Source organism: Passer montanus, unplaced genomic scaffold (genome assembly GCF_014805655.1).
Source record: "Passer montanus isolate IOZ18808 unplaced genomic scaffold, ASM1480565v1 scaffold2, whole genome shotgun sequence".
NCBI lineage: Eukaryota > Metazoa > Chordata > Aves > Passeriformes > Passeridae > Passer > Passer montanus.
In genome coordinates this window covers 8,140,950-8,166,420 of record NW_024366591.1, presented here as the reverse complement: position 1 = coordinate 8,166,420, position 25,471 = coordinate 8,140,950, and the positions used below count along the sequence as shown (strand labels likewise).

The window sequence follows — 25,471 nt, the reverse complement described above, 5'->3', positions numbered from 1 at the left end:
AGCTGTTGTAGATGAGGAAGGCTACTGAGGAAAATGCATGTTATTCATGGCCAACACCAGCATGGCAAGGCTGTCCAGGAAGCAGCCAGGGACCAGCAGAGCCCGCTCTGTGACTTGCAGTGTGACCAAGCCTGCTGTGAATGTCCTCAGCTGGTGTCTGCATGCATGGCTCTTAGCAGCTGACATGGGATCTGGTGGTTCTGGTTGTAGGCTACAGACTGCTCCAGAGCTAAAGTTCCCTTGCAGTGAGCAGGTTTTCTTCCTGCTACAACCAAAATGGTTACATTCCATTTTACCCTTACATAGCACACAACAATAATTAATAGTTCTCCTACATTTAATTTTGTTTTATGAGGTTGAAGACTTTGACTTTCAACCAGACTAAGATTTTTAAACCTTTTATTTGTATTCCTTTCCTTCTTTTCTTCACCATGTTCCTGTCTTCTGTAGAGGGAGGTGAGGTGTCCAGACTAGAGCCATAGTCCTCTGGAGGCTTTGGCATTCTCAGCTAAGCACAGTAATTATTTCTGTCTTACAATTGACATTCCCAGTAATGAGGCTGCAAGTGACATTTGCCCTTTCTTCCAACACAATGAAGGTAATGAATCCCACTATATTTGCAGTCCACTATAAAGCTAGATTCTTTTTCTGCAGTATTGTCAATTTAGCTGCTATTTACCATCTGTATACATAAATCCAACTCTTTTTCTCCCTCAAATGTAATTTGCACCTGTCTTTCAATATATCCCTTCTTATTGATTTCAGACTATTCTTTCAATCTATCAAGACCATTTGGAACTCTAATCCTAATTGAAATTATGTTGACTGGCATATAAACTGCTGGCCTACCTCCTTTTTAAAGGCAAACACAAAGTCTGCCTTTACTCATCCCTTGGGACTTCAAGCTTCCTCTAGGAGTTTTCAAAGGAGCTTGTTAATGGTTTGGAGATTGTTTTTCTTGGCTCCTATGTGCTCAGGAGAAATTTTATCAGTCTAGCCTGACTTGAGTACATCTCATTTGCCTTTGGATCTTTTACTCTTGCTGCCTTGTAGTGAATACTAGGAGCACTACATAATTGCATATAGCTTATAATCTTTAGAAAGAGAATAAGGAAGAAAAAAATTCTGATCTCATTTATTTTCTCTTTCATCTTTCCTTAGAAAGGTGCTTCTCCTTTCACCTTTTATGCTTTCTTTCACCTTTCCCTTGGATCCAACTTGTCCCTGAACTCCCCTGCCATTTCACATGTCTTCTGTTTGATGTAGCTTAGTGTGCTCAGGGATCTTGCTGCTTCACACTTACACTGAGCAGTATCCTTCTAGGCTCATTCTTACAAACACTTTTGTCCTTCCCTTGTCAAAACTTTTGAGCCACTGAAAAACTGCTGACGTAGTCTGTGACTGTGTTTGTACTTTTCTGCACCAAAAGAAGATGGTGCTGGTCTATAAACCTGATGTCTTCTGGACAGTACCAAAGAATATCTGCTGATTCCTCCTTCTACAGAGTTCATCCCACAGAAACTCTCCTGTTGCTTCCCTGATTTTGTTTAGATGAGCTTTCCTTTCACAGAAGTAGCTATATAACTTCTCTCAGAAGAGGGATCAAGGTTGTTTCCCAATTACTTTTGCTCTTATCACCTTCCACTTACAGACTGCTTCCTTGTTCCATCAGTGTGGTTATATATATTTAGGAGACTTCAGCACTACAACACACTCCCCACTTTCTCATATGCAACAATTTAGCCATAAAGCCTTCCAGCCAGCTGTGATTTACCTTTTCCCACCATAACATGCTTTTCCCACACTCCCTTTGCTTGCACTGATCCCTAACCCTTCTCCACATGGGAGTGTTAAATGACTCATCAGAATTACAGTCCGACGTTGGCAATTCTTCCCTTTGTGTATCTCCCATTACAGCTACACAGGAGCATCCCTGGAAAAGCATCTCTGCAGGAATAGAGTTTTTCACTTCCTTCCAGCACCCTGCTGTGGCCTGACAGCAGTCTTCCTATTCTCATCCCTGCTAGACTGAAGATATTCTCTAATTGCAGACTTTCTAAAATGAGAGCACACTACTGCACTGGCTCATTTAATTACACTGGGACAATTCCAGCTCCTGCTGTGGGAGGATGAGGCTATTTACTGACTAAGCAATAAAAATTCACAGTGGGTCCGGACTTGGAAAAAGAAACAAAAGTACCAAACTGATTTCCTATGCCCACACCCTGCTGTGCAAGGAGTCAGTAGAGCTGGGTTTCATTTATGGGTGGTTCCTAGTGTTGTTCATTCCCATCTCTGCTCCCAAGTCACTAAGATGCAACAATCAGGAATGACTAACTGGGTGCTCTCCTGCAGGGAGCGGGGAGACTGACCAGAGCAAATTAGGGGACCAGAGAACCAAAGGTACATTTAGGTAAAACCTTGACATGGTACAGGCTGCTGACACTTTCACAGAGCTTTATGGAGAGCTCTCTACAAGTCACCATCAGTCCACCTGTGGCAGTGTGATAGAGTTTGGCTTTCCAGCATATTTCCTTTTCTTGTATTTCTACCATTGCTTTATATTCTCTTTATGCACTTTTGTTCCCCTCTGCAAAACTTCAAAAGTCTCTCTGCTTCTGAGGACTTTAAGATATTAAGCTCTTGGTGCACAATTCTGCAGTGGCAGCCCTGTACACCTGTGAACTCTGATGCCCACAGTATTTTACCCTGATGGCAGCAGGGCTTAGTGCTGCCTTTATCCCATGGGCTTACCTGTCCCTATTTCATGTCATGTGTGGATACAAGCAGTCACACAGTTTATCTATAATTCACAGCAAAGTTCACTGATCAGAAAGGCCATTTGCATTTTCTGCAAGTTCACCTTCATTCTCAAGGCTTCCTGTTTTTATTTATGCTGAACTCCCCCACAGCCAAGCAGTCCATCCTAGGCATGCCCTCATGTCACAGTCTCCTTGAACACAAAGTCAACAATCTGAGCTTGATGTTGCAATTAGATTATCTTTCCTGGATCATTCCAGCTGCTCCAGAGTCTTTGGATTCACCAGTGGGAATCTGAAGAAATGCCTCATCTGAATAGTTATCCTAAATTTAATATTTATTTACTTAATATTTGCCTGGTTTGGAGCATTTGTCAGTTGTACTTGACAGGAGGCATGTATGCTGTTATGGAAGGTGAACTGGGGGTTACTTGTCCATGTAATTTATTTGCTGGCTGGACACAATGCTTGGGTACTGAATTTCCTTACTACGTAAGTTGCAACCCAAGGCATACTGTTATACAAATGGACCAGACTGGAACAAACTCTTAGACTCAGGGTAACCCTCCTTACACATGCATTGCCTAAACTCTTAGTTTGTAGGTAGACAGATTTTGTATGTTGGCAGGTTTTTCTCATAGGCCATGCATCTCATGTTACTCAATTATCCTAGCTTTCTTAAATACATGCACTAGGTTCAGAGATCTTGTTATTTATGAAAATGGTGTAAAATTACAAATTCCAGTATTTTCATTTAGATGAAACTCCTATTACTGTGTATTCTGCTGCAGTGTGCTTGTATACTTCAAAAATAAATTTAAAGGTATTTTTAGTCCTATTACTGTGTATTCTGCTGCAGTGTGCTTGTAACTTCAAAAATAAATTCAAAGGCACACAAGAAAGCAGGTTAAGCATTATGATTTTGTTCCATTCCTAAGCATCATGATAGTGCTACAGCGGCGCTGGCTAAATATTACTCGTTCTTCTTTTCCCCAGTATGTTCATCCTGCTGTTGGCATGTGTTAAAAATATTAGCCCAGGTTTTAACTATAAGCTCCCTGAAATACTCAGCAATTATGCCATTATCTTCAATGGAAAAAAAAAAAGGAATGGGCCCACTCTGGTTCTGGTTGTGCTGCTTTTCCAAGTGCTCACACAAGTGCAATTTCTATGCAAAGGTAACACTGTAAAAACAAGTGTCATTTATTCTAATTGAGACAAAGAAAATGCTGTACAATATCACCACTTTATACTGCCCAGGAAACACTTACCTCAGATAAATGACCCTCTGTTCCAAATGAAATGTCTTCCATAACCTGTTTGAGATAAATTATTAAGTACATAGTAAATACATGCTATATAAACAGTATGATTTTAATGGAACTTATAAAAAACATATAGCACAATAAAAAGTTATGTAAGCTGAAAAATTGCATAAATTTTCTTCACATGCATGAAAGACTTAAATTGCATTTATAATGGGGCAGTGGCAGCTACCCAATATTTAAAACTCTATTTGAGTACATTTTATTAAGGCCTGCTTTGGCTTCTCACTTAAAACCCACAAGGAATACAGTCTCTAAAACTGAAGGACTAACTATGGATTGAAACAAACTCTTCTATCAAGCTCTTGCAGATCTGTACACCATTCAAGAGTCTACAGGCTTTTGGGTTTTTTTTTTGGTACAAACCCTGTAAACCTTCTCGGGCAGGCAAATGAGAAATCAATGTTTCCTATTGGTAACAAATGCTATAGTTAGTTCTTCCTTCACAATTTCCTTCATCTGTGAAGTCTATAAGAAATTAGCCAATGTTTCATTGACTGGCTGAGAAGCAAAGAAATTTGATCACTGGAAGGATCATCATCATTGGGAAATCATTAATACTAAGCACACATAACAGTGTTGTTGATAATAAACTGAGCTAGGGATACTGCTTTGGTATGCACACACACACGCATACATACATAGATATACATAATAAAAGTGCAAAATCTGCCATAAAATCACAATTGTTACTGGATACTATTCTCAGCAATCAATCTGAAAAAAGGTTTAAATTTCTCTTGCCTGTAATATCAATTTTCTGATGGTATTTTTACTGGTAAATTACATGTAAGCATTAAGCTTACTGAGGTGCTACAATCCCTAGCTAAAGAGCCAGCATTTTTAGCAGCAGAACTCCACCCCAGGCTCAGATGCAGCTGAGGAGCTCTGTGCTGCACAGCTCCACATGTGGCTGTGCACTGAGCATCTGATCATTGTCTACAAGCCAGCTGCCTCCTGCCACTGACATCCTTTTTTAGCTTGGATCAATACAAGAAATGCACAAATGCTGACTTTCACTAATGTCTCGTGTTGACATTTTAAAATAAGATTAAATTTTAAATTTCCAAATTATTTTCTAAGCTCCACAAACACAGTGTTTAATTAAAGCTCAAATGAATGCACAGTTTATTTAGCTTTCAAAAGGCTTTGTCCTTTACACATTACACATTTGCCTCCTGGACCACAGGCTATCCCAATGCACAGTAATCAGTTACAGTCTTTCTTGGTGCTTGCTAACACTAAATTCTGAAAAATGTTGTATCACATTCTGTGATAACTTCTTTTTAATGGCAGACACCACATTAAATATTATTTTTTGTGATGGTCCATTTGGTATCACTTAGACCTCAGTAACTTTAAAAAATTTAATCACATGAAGGCTTTACAATTATAGAACATTTTCCAAACACCAGAATGATCTTCAACCAACCCCAAAATATCATCCCAGATGGCCAAACTGAAGTATGCAGAGAAGAGGAAAAAGACAGCTGGCCTTATCCTTATCCCTGTTCTTTACTTCCTTTGTGAAGAAAAAGTGAGAAATTAACTATAAACAATTCTGATGGGACAACTACCAAAAATGCTGATTTAGAGAAGGTAAAACTACTGAATTTTGGATTTTACCTTGTAACTTTAATCACCTCAATTTTCTTGAAATCTAGTAGGTGTTTCTTTCCTTCATAGTGATTAAGAGGGAGCACTGCACAGCATGCCAGAGAGCAGAAGAAGAAAAAAGGATAGGTCAGGAACTCAAGCCTGCAGGTGCACACATAGCCATGTTCATTAGGTTACTTGCTGTTAGGGAGGTTCCAGCACACACAAATCTCTCAGTTTATTAGTGATCACTGGTGATTTTGCTGTTTTTAAAAGCTTTTTATGAAAGTGTTTGCTTACACATATATTATCAAGAAGCAAAAAAATAAAGCAAGGTATTATAAGGAGTGGAAGAAGCAGGCATTAATGTCTGAAGAGAAATGAAATTGTGTTGTATATTTTAGAAATCACCCAGATTGCATCTAACCATGCAGTAATGATCCACCTCACTCAGTTTAAAAGCATGGAATGTATGTGAGATGAAAACTAAAACCCACCTAAATTCCTCAGAGACTTAGAAGAAAATCAAGCCAAATAGTCACAAAAAGTCAAACTACAACTGAAAAGATGGGACAATTTCATCAACACAGCAACCAGCTGGAAAGTACACATTTATATGAGAATTCAAGAATCTACATCAAATACATTAGACAAGCTGACTTCCACATGACTGAGGGCAGCAATATTGTCTGCAACTTTGCTCCAGTGTTTTTCTAATGCTATAGCCTAATGAATTATCTTCAATTAAGAGAGGCACATCTTATTTAAGTAGCTCAGAGTGGCTCACAGGATGATTTCTGCTGGCCCCACTTTATTTAGTTTTCACCGAAACATCATTAAGGATGTTTCAACAAGCTGAGCTGACAATGCATTTGATTTTCATCCCTAGTTAACAGTCAGTGTTATAAAGGACGCCTGATTTACTGAATTATTTTGGGATGCCAGTCTACCACATAAAAACTGTAGGAAAAAAAATCAGCAGTGTCTTAAAAAACACAGTTATGAAAACTATAAAATAACTGTTAATAAACCTGTGCTCACATGATAGTAAAATAATAAACTTTCAAAGAATTTATGCCTTACATATTTTCTATGCCAGAACATGTCATATTATATGATTTAGTGAGGATATTTAATTAAAAATGATAAATGGTCCCTCTGCAAAGCAGTATCTGAGGATCTATGAAAAGGGCTCTTTCATCTATTTTGCTTTTATTATTATTGTTATGTTTCTTACTTAGTTCTTCTTGCTTTCAAAGTAAACCTATAGAGTAAGATACAGTTATTTGCAAGAAAACTATTTATAGTACACATCAACAAAACCAATATTCACCTGGCACTAGTGCTTAGCTCTATATGACACAATAAATAACTGGAGAGCTTCATTTATAGCATTCTACTGTAAAGTAAATCAATCACCTGGGGGTGTAATGTACTTTCCAAGGCATATATGCACATATGTTATTATCAGCCTTTCGTATACTGTCTTGAATTAATTAATTCAGTAACCTCTAAGTACAAAGAACACCACTCTTTCTTTCTGCTTCAGTGGCCAATGGTTCTCTCTAGAAACTCCCTGAGGGGGAACAGAGGTTGTGACACAGTTGAACAGAATAGTCATTCCAGAAATGTGGCAAGCACAGCAAGCTACACCTCTCACAGGGGCACCACAGCCTTGTTAAATAATATGAAACCACATATTTTGACAAATGCATGCTTTTCTATTAGGTGTCCTCGCTTGCTGATAAATGGCTATGGAAAGGTTCCCTGCTAATGGCAAAAAATAAGTTTTTCCACAGGAGTCATAAATGGCTAAATTGAGAGACTAAGCACCACATCACTTTTTTTTTTTTTGCCACAAATATTGAATTATTTTTAAATAAAAAAGTCACTACCATATAACAGAGCATTTAAATGCTTCAGAAGTTGTTTGTTTTTCAAGCCCATTTATAAATCAAGACAAATTTTTTCTTGCACTTCAACATGTTCAAAACCAGAAGTTAGCATGATTTGTGTCAGGTTTTTTTGTTTGCTTTTATATTCCGCCTTGTGATGAACTACTAAGAGATGTCAGGGAATAATCTGTTATGGCTCTTCTCTAAAAGTTTAGACACTGCCTGTCACTGCAAATACAGTTTCCTCTTCCATTCAAGATATGGGGAACCATACCTCAAGGCCCACACATCTCTCCACAATCAGAAGTCATCTCACTTCAGCTGCCCAGCTGCCATTCTTGGATAGCAAGTTTGATTTCCAAGGAAAGAATCTGGGCTTGCAGGGGTGAAAGAGGTGATAAGCTATAGCACAAATATCAAGACTGCTACAGAGACAATCACAAAATCCCGAACACTCCAGAGCCTCTAAGCACTTTTGAAAGAGGAGCACAGCTTTCCATAACCGACAGAACTCCTCATATAATTTCAGCAGACTCATAAAAAATATGGTAAGGCAGTGATGAGGGTGAAATCAAAGCCAAGCTGACCATTTCTAATAAAAATGTTATTTATGGCTATGTGAAGCCAGTCTGTAAACCATTTGCCCTGGAAAAAGACTGCAAGAACTACTGAAGCCCAATACAAAACCAGAATTTTACTAACAAGAGGATATTTTACGGATCAGGTATGGGTCTGCTTTTCACTAAAACTCAGCCAATATAAATGCAAAATCAGGCATCAGATTTCAGAGCAATGCACAATTTAATGGCTCTTACTATCAGATGCAATTAAGCATAATTTAAATTTTTTCAACTTAATTCCATGGTAATAAAACTAACAACTGCTGTCGGAGGGTCTTTTTGTCACAGTGGTGCTGTTGGGTGATGAAGCTTTTTTAACAGCTTGTTGACATAGGCAGTACAGTTAAAAGACTATTAGATAATGGTTGGTTTTTCAAGCAGGGATAGCATTCCAGATCAAAACATGAAAACATAAAAGAAATTTGTCAAACCTTCTAAGCTTTATGATTTTTTTTCCTCCTAATTGTTTAATAACTGTTGGATGCTGTAAGCCTATTAGCATCTATTAGCTCAGAAGTCTTTGACCATTTCACTAAGGGAGGAAAAGTAACTCTCTCTCCATGTCAGCTAACAACGATTCAGGCTAACAAGTCAGCAGAACAGCTCAGAATGAAACTCGTCAGTGAGATGAGGAACAATTGACAATTTTGGTCAAATACTTAATAGTTTTTCCTTTAAATCCTGGTGTACATTGTGTATTCATTGCCTGAATAATTTCTGCATTTTAAAAAGACTGATGGTAAAAGGGAAAAGGGTTGAGGGACTTCTGAGAAGCTAATAAGCTATTTTATTCATGTCCCAGATTGAAAGCCAGATGTTAAGTTCATACTTAACCTGCCCTGCTGACCCATCACAAAGATTCAACTCCTCCTCTCAACAGGAAAACCAGCAGTATCCCTTAAATGCAGCTGCAGACTATTTCAGATACCTCTTTCAGCTCCCTGTGTTTGGGGCAGGAAACAGCACCCCACTCTGTGCCCTTTAGAAAGTGACCTTCTTTTCTTTTTTCAGAATCAGATGGGGCATCAGCAGTCATCTCCATCTCATCCATTTGGTTCTCTTCTTCCTCAGAAACACAGCAACTGCTTTCTTTCAGCTGAAACCCTCGGATCAACAGCTGACAGGCCTCCAAGTCAGCTTCCCACACTCTTTGGAGCAGCTGGCTCCCACAGCTGAAATAAAAGCCAAAAGAAAATAAAACTGCAGTTCGGGGAGAATAGTTGCTATTTCAAGTAACACTTGCAGTAACTGCTTATTATAGACAGAAAAGTAAAAACAACCAAAAAACCTAACAGGACCTCAAATACTCCCACAGAGATAACATTGCTGTATCAAACTGAAAAGCAGAAAAATTATTGCCCTATTACAAAGTGGATGATAGAAAAACTTCCTTGGGTTAAGATGTTGCTTCCAGCTGTATGGCAAACACCGCCTACGTGAGACTTCCTTCTGTTCTTCAGACACAGGTTCAGGGGCTTTGCCATCATAGCCAGGCCTTCCTTTACAATATCATATACACAGCCTGTCATCCCACACCCATGTGGCTTCCCTGAGTTTGACACAGAAGATCATGTGTCATGTTCATTAAATCAGGTCTCATTTTGGAAAATAGGTACACTAAATTTCTTATTAGACTATTTCAGCACTGGTGAAACAGGTTAGACTAAACCAAAATGGTCTCCCTTTTTTGGGTTTTATACTTTTGAGAGTTGTCATTATCTCTTACTAATGTGCTTTGGTTTCCTTCTACTTTGTTATGGCACCAAAACAAAAACAGAATTCAAAATACAAAGCCTCTATAAACTTTTCATCCATTAATCATCTCTCAAATATGTACATTACAAATAATGCTCCTGAGATCCATCCAAAAGTTATTTCCACCTCAAAAAAATGGGAATTTTAACTGCAGATAGATTCTGAGAACTGAATACTAACATCACACTGTCTGTAAGTGATGTGGTCACATCTCCATTTAATACATGTTGTCTCTAAGGAACCAAATGAGTAGGTTGCTTGCTAAAATATAGCAGATCAGTGGCATAGCCTGGGATGGGACTGAGAAGTCCTATGGCAATACACTATACACTTCCAGACAGATTTCAATGCTAATAACTGCAATATTTTTTTCACTGTTCTTTTTCAGATTATATAATTTACTATATAGTGAGAAATTATAAGTGACTTAAAAGAAGAAAAATAACTATTTGATTTTAACTTTTCCAACTAAACTAAATATCAGCTTATCTTCTATCCCAAACAAAGGAAAAAGAATCTGCACTTCTCACAATGAGTTCATTAAACTAACACAAGTATGTTTTTAACTCCACAAATTCTACAAGATGCCAAGCTGTAAAAATCACACAGCAATATACTGAGACTGAGAGCAAAATCAGGCTTCAGAAGCTGAGCTATTTGATTTGTGCTTAAGAGTCGGTATATATGTTTATTGAAGGCATAATGCAGCAAGGGGTCCACAAATTGGTCTCCCCCAAGGAGTTCAAAGTATCACTAATTAGAAAGGGAAAAATGCTTCACTGGATTACATGTCTGTGTTCTATCCAGGTAGCATTTCACTTACCAAGCCAGAAAAAGAAAATAACCCCTGCTGTTTCCCTACTTGTCAATCATATTATCATAGTTACACAGTCAAAACATTTTCCTGCAGACATACATAAGCCCATTTACTTGCTTTTTGCAAATGTTTGTTTGCATCTATATATAGCTTATTATTAAAGGCAAAAAAAAAAAAACCACCTTAGAGAGCTAAATTAGAATTTCTAGAGGATAAATTGTTTCGGCTATTTAATTTAACGAAGGGCTTTATTGTCAAAATTAGGGCAGAGAGGTGATGCATGCAGAATGTCACAGTGGGGAAGATGAACAGCATGTGTAACAGTACAGCATAATGGTGCTTGGGCTGCTGTTATTTGGCCCTGACTCAGCACATTGGTCAATGTGTCTGTGTCTAAGTTTTAAATGCATTTTAGTAATCAGCAGTTGCTGAATCTACAACTAACAGATGGCTTTTATTTGAGGCCCTGATTGTTTTATCATGGTATTTGTAAAACTCTGATACATCTTGAACTAAGATGCTAAGATGTTATGCTGAATTTTTCAACCAAAATCAGTGAATGCAGGTACACTTAAACACTCTGAACAGATCTAAGCCAAACATATCAAGGCTCCATCTTTTAGTCTGTATTTTGGAATTCAGTGCCTTGAAGCATTTTTCAAACACACTTTTGGAATGAAAATTACTTTAAAGCTGCAAATAGCTAACACAGAAACACATTCCAAATTATTATTATTATGTTGTCCTCAGCATGTAAAAAGCTTTAGCTTTTACATCAGGTGTTAAAAATTAAACTAAATTGAATTACAGTTTGTTTTATTCATTTTCCATCCATGCACTAAAAGTGCATTTGCAGTCTCCATGAAGCCTCCATGGCTGGCTGTACAGAACACAGTGAGATTTTTCAGGTATGAAACATTTCAAAATGATGGATCGAGTCTGGATGAGATTTTACATTATTCCTATACTTATAAATATTTCATGATGTATCAACACCTCTAGGTGTTATATGCCTGCCTGTATATTACTATCAAAGTGGCATATGTGGCAAGTTCAGTGGAGGTGTCTGGAACAATCTGCTGGAATCCACAACAAATCACAATCCATCAACCATTTACATAGACCCAGCGACACAAAGCATACCTTAATCACCTGCTGATTCTGAACTGCCAAGAGTCAGAGTGCCAGGCTTTGTACAAACCCCAAACACAATAGAATGGTGGCCTTTTCCTCAAAGCAACTTTTCTCTTTCAAACAATCGGCAAGAGCTAGGATACAGATGAGCAGGTTCAAAGAAACACAGTGGACTGGACATGGCATGTTAGTTACAGTACTGCAGTTTCATTAGTTACACGAGTAACTAATTAATCTAAGTGCTGCCAAGAACAATGAGGCATCACAGTGAACAAGCATTTCAAGGATTTGTGGGAGGATAATGAAACATGCCATTAGATACCCAAGATCTCCATCCCTTCCCAAAGGAATCATGTAAGGTAAGAGATGCTAGTATAAGAATACAAAGGACAAGTGATTGACACCAATGTGGTTTAACATCTACAGAGGAAAGTCTGTCTTCTCGTATTAAAAAAAAAAAATACTGAGTAGGGAGTTAAAGACTCTGAGTAGCCCTGACACTGGAAGATAGTGTTAGTGTTGATGAGACAGAACAGGCCTCAATGGAGAAAAACAAAGTGAAATGGAAAAAAAGACAGAAGTGCTCATTTTGAATGAATGAGAGTAGGACAAGACTGCTTTTGTCAAGTCACAGCCAGGGAAATTGATGGTGAAGTAAGTGAGATGCAAGTCTCTACATGAGTAATTTTTTAGCTGCATGAATAGCTTGGACAGGTTTTACCTCAAGGATACTGTGCAGAAAGAATCTACAAGGGCAAGCCTAAGCTGACTTGAAGAATGGCTGAGACACCCACAGCAACACAAAAGGACGCAGAAGACAGAATTCTGCATCAGGTTAAGTTGATGATGATGAAAGAGCTGTCAGAGAAACAGGGCTGTTCATGGGCAGGAGGAAATGGATGTGGAACACAGAGGCTTATCCTTGAGTTCTCTTCATAAAGTGGCAATTGACACTGTAATTGCAGTTGCCTTTACTAAGGCTCAAGCAGTCTTATAGAAAACATGACCAGGGTAAAAGGGTAAAAGTAAACTAGAGGATAACTCCCCTCTACTTGTGATGTTGGCTGAAATTCATGTCAAGAGACATAACCAGCAAGGGTTCTCTCTCTTTTGAGCTCCAAAGAACATTGCTCTTCTGCCTTCTTACGAAATTCTGGGAGGTATCTCTGGGGGCTCTCTATGGCTCTCAGCACAACATTATTCTAAAGCTATTTATAGTGCTAACTGGAACTACAAGAACATGACTTTTCTTTATTGAGGGCTCTGCATACATACAAAAGGCACATTCAGTTCCTGAACATTGTAGTCTAAATGAAAACATGCTTGTGTAAAAATAGTAAAAAGATTTTATATTAAACTCTATTAAAAAAAAGAAAAAAACCACAAAACGAAAACAAAGTTCTGCAAAACCTCCTCAAATGTATATTGGAATCAACACAGGAAGATGCCACTGATTCTAAATCTCATCATCTACAGTTTTCAGGAATGCCCCTTGGTGAGTGAATTGTTACAAGTAGTTTATAACACCCTGAGGCCAACATGGTGCTGTTGCTTATTTCAAGGGGAATCCCTGTAAGATTGAAGGTCAAGAGAGTGAAACTGAAGCTAAAAGGTTACACAGCAAGACAACTACTGAGAAATGGCATAATCTAAATGTAATTTAGGAGGTGAGATCAACCATCACTGAGATCTTCTAGATTACTTCCTTTTAATAACTGAGACACATTAAGGTGCATTTTCAGGAAACCATGTACTTAACTTCTCCCAGTACCTGGCACATATTTTAACTTTGCATTCACTGATCCTAAAAGCAGTTTTCTCTGACAAAAAAGTAAACAAAATGCAACAAAAATAGTCTGGCAGAAACAACAGGGATTTTCATTCTGACAATTAAAATTATTGAGGCTTTCATAAAATGGCACTGTGAATCAAAAGACTTTGTTCAATATCCCCATTCTTTATTGAACTATTGTACAAACTAGGGAAAGTTTTTCTATATTTTTTGGTCACTTGCTTCTATTTATATTTTGCACCACAGGGGAGGAATGAGCTCTTCTCACTCAACATTTAGCTATGACTTTTCTTCTTTTTCTGAAGGCAATAGCCATGCAGTGAACAAAGGAGGTAAGCAAAAGCAAGTATCTTCTAATGATACTTAGAGGACAAAAGGCAATGGTATTGTTTCTCTCTTAACAGAGCCTCACCTTTTTATTTGATTAATTATATTTATTCACAGTCATGCATTAATAATTCTTCTTATATTTAACAAGTATTTACTGTTCCAGAAATATGCTTTACTTCTCTTTTTCTTTAAAAAAATTTTAAAAATAACTTTCCAGCCTGATCAGTTATTGTTCTTTAACCTTGGCTGTTACATTTTAAGATGCTGACAGCCAACCTGTGGAACAAACCAAGGACTACAATGTGCCAGTCAGTGACTCACATGAGGCTCCAGGGGGAAGGAGGCACATAATCCTGTTTCCCCACCTGACTGGTGTGCAACAGCACACTGATAACGGAGAAACTACAAAGAAAATGTGGACTCTGTCCAAACGGCAAAACTTTTGTTTCCCCTTGGCCTGCACACTAGAAAGTCACCTTCCCTAAACATCTGAAATCAAAACTCTTTTATCCTCCCCTTCTTGCAAGTCTCCCTAATCCTATAAATGCCTTCAACATAATCTCAATTTCACAATTCAATTCCTTGCATTGTGTCTCTCTTCCCCATTCTCCTCAGGAGCCAAAAATCTCATGAAATAACTTCATATGGTTCCAATCATGTGGTTGTCTTCCAGTGTGGGGGACATCTTTTCTACTCCCTTATTTTAAAGTTCACTGATAACACTTGTTCGCTGTTCAGCACCATTGTCACATTTTTCCATGTGAAAACAAGACTCACTCCCAGAAGGAGACTCCACATAGTCCCTTGTCAGATAACAACCTTCTCTACCTTGGAAACTAGCTAAAACTCCCAAACAAAGTCTGAAGCTGGTAGTGCTTTTCCCTGGCACAAGCATCAGCAACTTGCTTCTCTGACCTTGCTCTCTCCTTTATAAAAAATAAAATAATATCTACAAAACAGCAATTAGCTCTCCCTCTTTAAATGTGATACTTCAGTCACTAGACAATATTCTGGACCAGAACCACAGAAGCCCAATAAAGCAATCCTCACAATCCCCATCTAACTTCTAGACTTTTACATCTTCAACACCTGAAAAATTTGCCCTGGGCTGACACTTCTAATATCTACACTTCATAGCCACAGTCAAGTACTCTGCACATCAGTCCTACTCAAAAGACATCCAGTGCACCCAGACAGAACATGACAATGCAGCACAGAGGTGTGGACATCACTTTCATGGAGCTGAAGAATGGGTGCTGTCAGTGGCTCTACTTTCTACAGCATCCCAGGAGCCAGGCAAATATGCAGGAAGAGACAGATTTGAGGGAAAAGGTGAGCAGAGCCTCCAAACCAGCCCTTAATGGGGTGGCTACGGCACCCACGTCTCCTCAGGACAGAGTAAATCCGGAGCTGCAGTAGACAGAGCACCTGGAGCCAGATGCCAGATATCCTGTGTCCTGTTGAGTGATCTAACCTCTACAATACAGCCCATCACAGTCTTAAATTGTGTTGGGATTAGGAGCTCTCACTTCTTGGCTTGGTGAGCAAAAAGAAGAGCAACAGTTCAATTCCCTCCTTGTTCACAAATTTCAGACAAGTCCTAGTGGAGAACGCCAAATACATTTAGACACCTTTTCATCTGAGATTTTTAACTCTGGAGATGCCCCATGCCACATATAAAAAACACTTAGAGAATGGAACTGAAATGTAATATTACATTGGAAGGAAAAATGCCATGCTGGAAGGCAACCATTCAAATACTGCACAGCCTTCTTCAGACAGCTACCGCCTGTAGCATGCTCCTTGCTTCCTTCACATCTCTGCTTGTCCATATCTGAACTTGCACGCCAGGAACAGTGTATTTCTGTGGGTCTGAGAGCAGGGACAACAGGTTTTATACTCCTTTCAGTTAAAAAACTTAACCCTGCTCTTCACTGCCTCTATTTTCTCCCTCTCTCTGTCCTGTTACCTAGAAGGTAACACTGCCGTTCTATTACTTGGGGTAGCTCCAGGTAGTGTCTTTAGGCAAAGACATTTTGTATATATTCATAATGAGGCTATACCATCAATTCGATAAATTGCATAATTAAGGAAAAAAGGTAAATATTTTGATGGATTCTAAGATTTCTGAGGAATCTTCTCAGACCTCACAAAGCTATAAACTTGAACTGCCTTCAAATTGCTTTAAAAATTCCTTTCCATGCAGAATTTTTCATATAAAGAAGCTAATAGCAACAAATAAGAAATAATATTCATGTAAAAATACATGGCCCCTCACAGTGTTCTCAGTAAACAAAACAAAAAATAAAAAGAATAAATAAACATCTGCCAATGTTCTCTGCCGAATGTGTTTAAAAAAATCAGGCTTATCAACAACACTCATTATCCACAATTTTTTCCACTCAGTAAAACTACTGCATCGAGGATACCAAAAGATTAACACTGAAATCTAAAACCAGTCTGCTAAAAATTAACATATTTTCTAAAACCCCCTAGCCTGATAAGGCAACCGCAGGATAGAACTACCACCTTGCATTTCATGTGAAATGTACATACTGTGTGTCTGTTTTTTCTTTCCCAATAGGCCTGTTAAAAACAATAAAGCTAGTGCTTAAAAGCATCAACAGACATTTGATTAGTGTTATTAAAAAACAAGATACCACACAATATCAAACAATACTTCCATCATTTTGTCTTCAATCCTCCAGCCATTTATTTTACCTGGTGCAGAACTTTAATCACAGGCTGTCATCTTTTTACCAATATTCAATGTCACTGTGTTATACTTAAATTATCTCCACTGGAAACACAAAATGATAGACTGCTGCAGCTGATGGTTTTCCCATTGATTCTTAATACAGGATGGATGCAGGAATGGGACCAACACCCTGAATGCAGGAAATTCAGTAATTTACAAGGAAAGAAGGAAGGCATCTTGTTGAGAGCATTTATAATTCAATTGTGTCCCTAAATTTACTTTGCAGTTTATTTTTTACTATAATACCCAATCTATAATGTAAAAAATTTACTGCCTGCTTTCAGGGCTATCTATTTCTTATTAAAAAAATAAATGTTCCTCTGCCTTTACCTCCACTGAAACATCTCTTACAAATAACCTATTCTAAGACTATAAAACTTAACTTTGATAGATGAGGAAAAAGCTACCAGGGAATTCTTCTTATTCAGCAGTTCACATCAAGTCAGCTTCTCAACCCTAGTTTATCATTCACCTTATTAATAATCTGGTAAAACACCCTCGAGTTTGGTAGTAACTTTGATAATTCAGTCTATATCCTGCTTGCCTTTGGCTCTTGCAATAACAGCAAAGCCCCACAATGTCGTTAATTTTGGCTGGATAGGAATTGCTGGAATGAGATATTTTTTTTCTGCACTATTTAATATTTGATCCCAAATTAGATTTGAAGGAGAGGCATGAATTAGGCCCCAATTTTGAAAAAAATGCATCTCAGTATCTACATGTCCATCTAAGCTCTTTTCAGCTCAGCTCCTACAAAGGCCTCAATACTTTCTTGAGCTTGAACCCAACAAAGCATTCGACTTCTACTGACCTCCTCTAGAACGGAAGTCATTCAGTGGCTTTCAAAGTCACAACCAGTTCTAATCCAAGGAAATACATTTGTTTCTCAAAGTATGCCACAGGAAGAAAGCACAGCGTTTGCATTGAGGCCACATTCTCAGCTGCCACAAATCCACACTGCCACAATAGCAACAATGGCTATTTATACCAAGAGAAGAATGTATTCTTATTTCAAAGCAATTAGAATAATGAGCCTGATCTCTTATTGCTTATTACATTCTCTGACCACAGTGCTAAGAAGCACATAGAAGGAATTCACAATTCTCTGACTATCATTTTTATTCACCTCTGTTCTCTGATATAAAAGAGTTTAAAATATACTTCTCCCTCTGAAAGCATGAGAGATTTAGACTTTCATTGTCAAGAATATTTGGGGATGTGAATCATCCCCTGTATCACTGACCAAATAGGAATTAAGCATACATAATGATCAAAAACAGGGCAAAGAAATAACCTTTTAGAAGAGGTACAATTGGGAGAGATTATATATTGTCATCACATAGGAATGTACCTTGAAATTCAGCTTTTGTAACCAGGAAGACACACCTGGAAAAATTAGAGTGTTGGCCAAATACCGATGTCAACGGTCATGTGCTTACGGAGTTCCTCTCAAACATCCAAGGGCACCACATGACCTGCTGTGGTTGCAGTCATATAGGCTCAGGAGCCAAATCCTGTTCTGGATCAAAAAGAGCAAGAGACAAAAGGGCAAGGTCTGCAGATCCTCCCTGGCTGGACCCTGCTAGATACAAAAACCCTGCACTGCTGCTGACAGAACACTTAGAATTGCTGGGCTATGTGCTGTCTCCTCAGACTAGCACAGTACACTCCCAGTAGCAAGTACATTAATTAATGAAAACTTCCAAATGCTAGTCGGAAAGACTGTCCCAGCTGCATGCAAAATAGAGTTATCCTACGTCTTCATACTTCTGCTATGAAGACAGCAATACTTTATCTTCTACTTGTTTAATTATCATTGTTTCTATCTGACTGGCCAGCCAGGGCTATGTGCAAAATATCATCCAAAGACAGAACAGGAGGATTTAGCAGCACTGCTGGACCGCAGGCAGATGGTGCCAGGCATCCATCCTCATCTTCCTTGACTGTTCCACACCTATTACTTCTGCTGATGACAATCCCACTCAAGACAGATGACAAAGCCTCTGTAATTGCAAAAGTGGTTTCAAATCTTGTCTTCAGGGATGCATTGGAAAATAGTAGCAGTAGGAAAATGCACATCCACCTCCCAACACTTTTCTTGCCAAGTTCAGAAGGGAGCAACTCTTTTCACATGTATTCACTTACGTGCAGCCACCAAGAGCACCTGGTAAGAGAGCAAAAGCTTAATGCCACGGACCCAGAGGTGACAAACTGCCTTGCTATCCTTCCCTCCCCTCACAGTCATAACTTCACAGCTAAGATGGGTTGAGGTTTGCGTGAAATCAGCTCACAGAGAAGCCAACACCAGGGCAGAGCTGGGCAAAGCACAGGTGATGCTGAAGGGCAAAGAGAAGCACTTTGAAGAGTTTACAGATAGTTTTCTCAGTAAGACTGGGAAAAATCCCATAAAATTACTGGAAACAGTCCTCTGTGTAAAGAGATATTTTTTGTCAATTTTTCAAACTCAGTCTCTAGTTTTCAGACTGCCTCTCACCTAACACTACTATATTCTGCTGCATGTTCCCTTGTTATTTGAAGAGAATGAAGAAACTAATATCCTTTAGGTTGACAAAGCGTCCAAATTTAACTCCTCAGCAGCCACAGCACGCTGCAAATACATCCTCATATAGTTGATCTTGGATCTCATTTTCAAACTCCCTCTGAAAATTCTAGGATGAGGTCAGTGGCTGAACAATATTTGTGAAGCACAGTAGAGCTGTTATAAAAAAATATGATGTCATAGCCAAAGCATTTTTGCATGGGAAATGAAAAACTATTAAAAACAAACCACCAAAGCTCATTGTATCAATCTTCCCTTTATTAATGCAAACACACATTAGCACCAATATCTTCAAGAGAAATTGTATAGGCTTCCAGGTCAAAAAGCCAAGAACCTACTGTTGGGGAAGAGGAAGGATCTACAACTACTGTCAGTCACGGCAGACATTCACCACTCATAAAATTGCATCCTCTCCACATTAAAAAGTATCACAAATTAACAAACACACAAAAAAATTTTAATGGAATGTTAAACTCTTCATAAAATTCATATAGTTCAAGCAAGAAGAGCACAGGAGATTAGGGAAAAAGATGAGAAAAAATTTACTTTTGCTCCAAAACAGAGAAATCTCAGCACACCAAAGCAGCAAAGTAATAAGAATTACTTACTCTTAATGAGACAAGAGTTTGCAACAGAGAGGACAACTGTGTGTGCTGGTTTTAGCTGAAGTAATTTTCTTCACAGTGGCCAGTATGGGGCAGTGTTTTGGATTTGTGCTGAACACAGGGTTGATAATACAGAGATGTTTTAGTTATTGCTGAGCAGGGCTTACACAGAGCCAAACCCTTTTCTGCTTTTGATAATGCCACACTGGCAAGGAAGCTAGGCGTGCAGGGAAGGTGGGAGAAGACTCAGCTGGGACAAGTGGCCAGGCTGACAAAAGGAATATTCCAGACCATATAACATCATGCTGTATATGCAAACGGGGGAAGAAGGAGGAAGTGGGCCATGTTTGGATTGGTGGTATTTCTCTTCCCAAGTAACTGCTCTGTGTGAGGGGGCCCTGCTCTCCTGGGAGTGGCTGAACACCTGCCTGCCCTTGGGAAATGGTGAATTAATTCCTTGTTTTGCTTTACTTGTGGGTGTGGCCTTCATTTTCTCCATTAAACTGTCTTTATGTCAACCCATGAGCTTTCTCACTTCTACCTTTCCTGTTCCTGCCCTGATCCCGCTGCAGGGGGAGTGAGCGAGGGGTCAGTTGGGCTTGGCTGTTGCCTGGGGTTAAACTCAGAGACTCTGACAGTAATGAATTTCAGCAAAGTGGTGAGCTGCAGCTTTGCAGGCACCACTGACCAGCACCAGAACAATGCAGCATAAGAAAAGGGCATACAGAATAAAAGAAATCCTAACAAAATGCACAGTTGTGAACCAGAGAGAGGCTGTGAACTGTCATCATATTTCCTTTTCAAGCAAGGGCAATACTTTCTGTTTTTAGAAGGGGAGATGCCTTGCCCTCTGACAATTTTTGCTATGCTAAGAACAAAATGAATGGAAGACAAAGAGCCTAGAGGAAAAAAGGGTAAGATTTTCCATGAATAAGCAGCAAAATCCCCTGTCATCTTGTCTTTGACAATGTTGCACACTAACTACTGATGTTAATTCAGTAACTTGGAAAAAGCCCTGGACGAAACCTGAATTAATATGGACAGGGAGTTAGTAAAGGCTGTTCAACCATGTGCTTTGTTTTTTTCCTAAAGCTCTGAGGCACTGGAAACTGGCCTCAAATCTGACCTTATCTTTTTTTTCTTTTTTTTTTTTCCTAAAAAGATCTAGTTTCAATGCTGAAAATAGCTAAAAAGAACAGAACTTTCTGCTACTTCTTATCAAACAGTATGGTCACGTGCCACAGTTCCCTCACCTCCCAATTAAAAATCAGTATTTGTGACCCAGCATCTCTGAACAGGCAAAATACAAAAAAAAAAGGACAATAACAATTTCTGGGTTCTTAATTCTTGTGCCCTTCTTTACATCTTATCATGTCATATAGAAGCCAGTCTTTAAAACATGTTATATGTAACACATATACATTGGTGCAATAATAATTGTCTACTAGGACTTAAAGAGAAAAGGCAAGTTTTGTGCTATGTCCTCTTCCCTCAGAGTACTGTGGGGTCCAAAAGCCTACCTATCTCAAAAATCTCCCTCCACACCTTAAACCAGCAGATGTTCCTTAGGATATAAAACAACATTCTCCTCCTCTTGTAGCAAAAAATTAATTTTATCACTGCAAATTCAGAAGATTCCTGCTACTGACACAAAAGGCATGGTGGGTTCCATCAATGCAATTATCTCCTATCTTGCAGTTGCCACAGACAGAAATGGTACTGGGGGTGGTTTTCAGTTTGGCTTTTGCTTTGTTTGGGGTTTTTTTAAAACATCTTTTCTCACTTGGTGCAGGAAGCAGATTGCAGTCTTTGCCCTCCATTTTTACTGCTTGTGCAACGTGCATTTCATCTGTGGATAGGTATTAGTTCTGCCAGGGCTGAGAGACAAGTTCAAGGCTGGGAACAGAGAGTTCCACCCTGGCACAGACATGAGTTTATCAAAGGATCTCCACTAGCACATGGCACCAGATAACATTGATGATAAAACACACATTGTGCTGCAGAAACATGATTAGAAACTCTTATCTGTTGCACTTCTATAGAAACGATTTTCTTTCCCATGCCCTGTAGGCATTAGCTACACTTTCCACAAGCAGAAATGAAAAACATAGTGAAGATTCCCCCCTTTCCTCCAGACCCAGTTAATCTAGGCTAATCCACTTCTGTGAAGCAGTACCATCAAATTTCTTCTGACATTATTTAAATTTACTAAGAGCTTCCAAGATGCTATACTTTGTCAGGAAACTGCAAACATTTTCAAATATATTGCAAGTGATTGTGACGACAATAAGCATATTTGGTGAGAACCTGCACTGTGGTCATGCAGAATACGACAGCTTGAAAAGTAATCTAATGTGTTTTAAAGGTGAAAACAGGGTTTCTGTGAAGAAAGTGCTTTATTATATTCCCACTATCCAACTTCCCCCTGCTCTACGAAACACAAAAGAGATAGGCAAAAATAGGTGTCCAAAGGGATAAAGTTGGAAATAAAACAAAGGGAAGAATAAAATACACAAAGTGGAAATGAGACAAGTCTAAGGAAGGAAGACAGAGGAGCCACAATAAAGGGAAGAGCAGGGGGAGAATCAGAAAGTCCCCTTTCTAAGATTGTTAACAACAAGACAGAGCAATTAAACAAAAGCAAAAAAGAAAGTGCACGATGTTTAAAGCAGAGGAGAAAACAGAACAAGAAAGAATACTTAAATTTTTCTTCTTTGTTAATTGGATTCACCACTGTGAAACTTTCCTAAACTATTAAAAAAAGAGGATGCATCTCCCAAGTAAGACTGGGCAATATAGCAACCAAAAATCACCTGCAAATTATTAACTAATACACTTAGCAATTGCCTTTTCAAGATTCACAGCTCCTTTTATTTGTGAGTATTTTGGGCAAGTAAACTTCCCTCACTACAGTAGTACCAAGCAATCAGTGAGATCTTGCCAAATTTCCCCTCCCTTATAGAAACATCTTTAAAATGTTACTTTTATTCACAACTTCCTATTTTCTTCTTACCAGTCACAGGGCTAAAAGTCATAATCCTTTGATTTGTAATGTCATAACATTTCCCCAGCAAAGTAAGTAGTATGACAAGAGCTGATGTTTTCAGGCTGGGAAAAAATATCAAGAAAATATGAGCCTTTAAGAAACAATAGTCCTGTTTTCATGACAGCCTCTATTATGTAGACAGAAAAATAAGGTAACTGAAACAAAGCAGCTGCATTGTTCACAACAAGGAGAAGGGATTGTCCAAAGTAAAGTGTTTGATTGTTCCCATGAGGGTTTGGTGACACTGCAGTGTGTTCTTCACATTACTGAAACATGAGAAATTATTTGGTAGTGGTTGAAGGCTTTTTGTGTACCCACCAGTATGACAAAACTATACAGTATGGTTGAGAGAAAACTATTTTACTCTAAAGAACAGCAAGCCACGATTAGGCAGAATACCTTCAAATGTCACTGGAGAGTGCAGAGAATCCTTCCAAATTTATGAATCTGACAATTTATGTACATATTCACTTAATGCAGCATCAATTTCTAAATATGTTCCAAATTTTCAGTACTTAATCACACCAAGCCTAGTCCTGCAGTCCTTTGTGGCAACAGAAGGCAACACAAGTGATTCCACTGCCATCCAAGGGCATTTTTTCATGAAGAAAAGGACCTCTCATAAACAACAGCCTGAAGTCATAAGCAAACAACACAGCTGGGAAAACTATCCCTATATAATCAATGTTAAATTAAACCACAAAATATTCCATACATACAGGAACAACAGAGAAAGAGAGCTACAAATCTGCAAGGATACAGAGTCCTTTTGATGGGCTCTGAGACCACCTTTAAGACCATCAGCAGTGTGAAACACTGTCCTTTTAGTGTGCTGTGCCATTCAGAGCATTCATACCCAACTCTGCTCCCAAAACCATTTCTGAAACTTAGTATTTTATAAAGGAGACCTGAGGCATGTGGTATGTAGGGTAACAGTGAATAATAAGGAAAGACAGTAATTTCTAAGACTGTTCATTTTCATGTAAACAAGAAGGTGATGTGGTGGCATTTAATCCCGACCTGTCCTCTTATGGTATGGGACCCTCAGAACATCTTATGTCTTGCCTGAAGGGGCAGGATCTCGGTGAAGATGACATCCTCAAATGCATTAAAAGCACTGTCTGCATGCAAAACCCTTGTTTCTGATAGAGAATATGTGCATGTCCTAGCAGTCTGAGCAATCAAGCTGCAGCCACATTTGTTCTGAACTAGGCAAATGACATTTGATTGAAACCCCTAAAATAAAAACCACACATGAGATCAGGTAAAACAGACCTTGGGCTCGATTTCTGCTGCTTCAATAAATGCAAGGTGCCTTTATCACACCAACTACCTTATGATCTCAGTGAACGAGGAGCCATGCAGATGAGCACACATTACATCAGAGTAAGACTCCATGACATTTTCCCTACTGTGTATCCATGAGTAAAAATAAAGGCACCATTAATATGAAAACAAACATTGTTGAACAGAAAATAAACCCAAGACAAACAGCAAAACAGAGTCAGTTAAAGAAAGGTTTTGCATACTTTTGCAAAGTTACCTGGTGCTGTATCATTCAACAATGACAAAGTACAGTCACTGCAGTATTGCATCTTGTTATATTTATGCATTTTCCCTTTCTTGCAGGATAGCACAGAAAACAGCTCAATAAAAACCCTTTGTGTAATTGTCACCAGCTATTCTTGAACAATATTATTCCCCAAAAATAATTTCATGATTCCTATCTGGGAATTAGGAAAAGCCCCTTAAAAGCCCTGGTTTTGTGATGAATGGAAGTCACAGCATAATCTTTTGAGGTTTGGAGAACAGTACAATCACATTAAATTCCCTCAGCTCAAGAAATGTCATCTTTACATCAGCTGGTACAAAAAAATTGTTTCCAGCCTGAGGCAGCAACGATAAGGGATTTAGAAGTCATCACCATGTGGGCCAAGAGATATAAAGGAATGCATCACCACATATAAAGTGTCTGCTTCTCAGAATTTTGGAGCTAATGTTCTCACAGCTGTGTATGACTTAGACCAGCTGGGAAGAAGAAAGGAACTAAATTAGTCATTAGAAGGATCTAATATTTTGTCTAACCTGCATTTTAACACTCCAGCAGCAGAACTGTTGGTAAGCAAAATAAGATCAGATCACTATCCAGCAAGGGATGGCGCTGTGAAGTCTCTTGGAAGCACAGCAGAAAACACACAGTCCTGGAGGTAGGCAGGCAAAGATGACATTTCAGTCCTATCTGTGCACTGCTATGATACTACCAGCAGCTGGAACAGCCCTCAGCACAACTAAGGGGGGTCACGGGTTACACAAAATTACCACAGACCATCTGGCACTCCCAAGCATGCCTGTTCTGCTCCACAGACAAGAGGGAAAACCTTTTGGAAAGACTTACTCAGTAGCCTTAGCACAGTAGTTTCCCTATAGCAGACATCAGAGTTTCTGTAACATGAGACACAGGCACTAACAGCCCAAGATT

General features: G+C 38.8%; 1 protein-coding gene across 4 annotated transcripts in view; it reads right to left on the bottom strand.

Moving 5' to 3' along the window:
- The window catches only part of DISC1 (DISC1 scaffold protein), a 187,191-nt gene that overhangs the window by 13,095 nt on the left and 148,625 nt on the right, over positions 1-25,471 (bottom strand). For all 4 annotated transcript variants that reach the window (XM_039707572.1, XM_039707571.1, XM_039707570.1 and 1 more), the window contains 2 exons: positions 9,124-9,367; positions 4,031-4,075 (listed from right to left, as the gene is read on the bottom strand). In XM_039707572.1, coding sequence (XP_039563506.1) covers positions 4,031-4,075; positions 9,124-9,367 — 289 coding nt within the window. The remainder of the gene's footprint in view (positions 1-4,030; positions 4,076-9,123; positions 9,368-25,471) is intronic.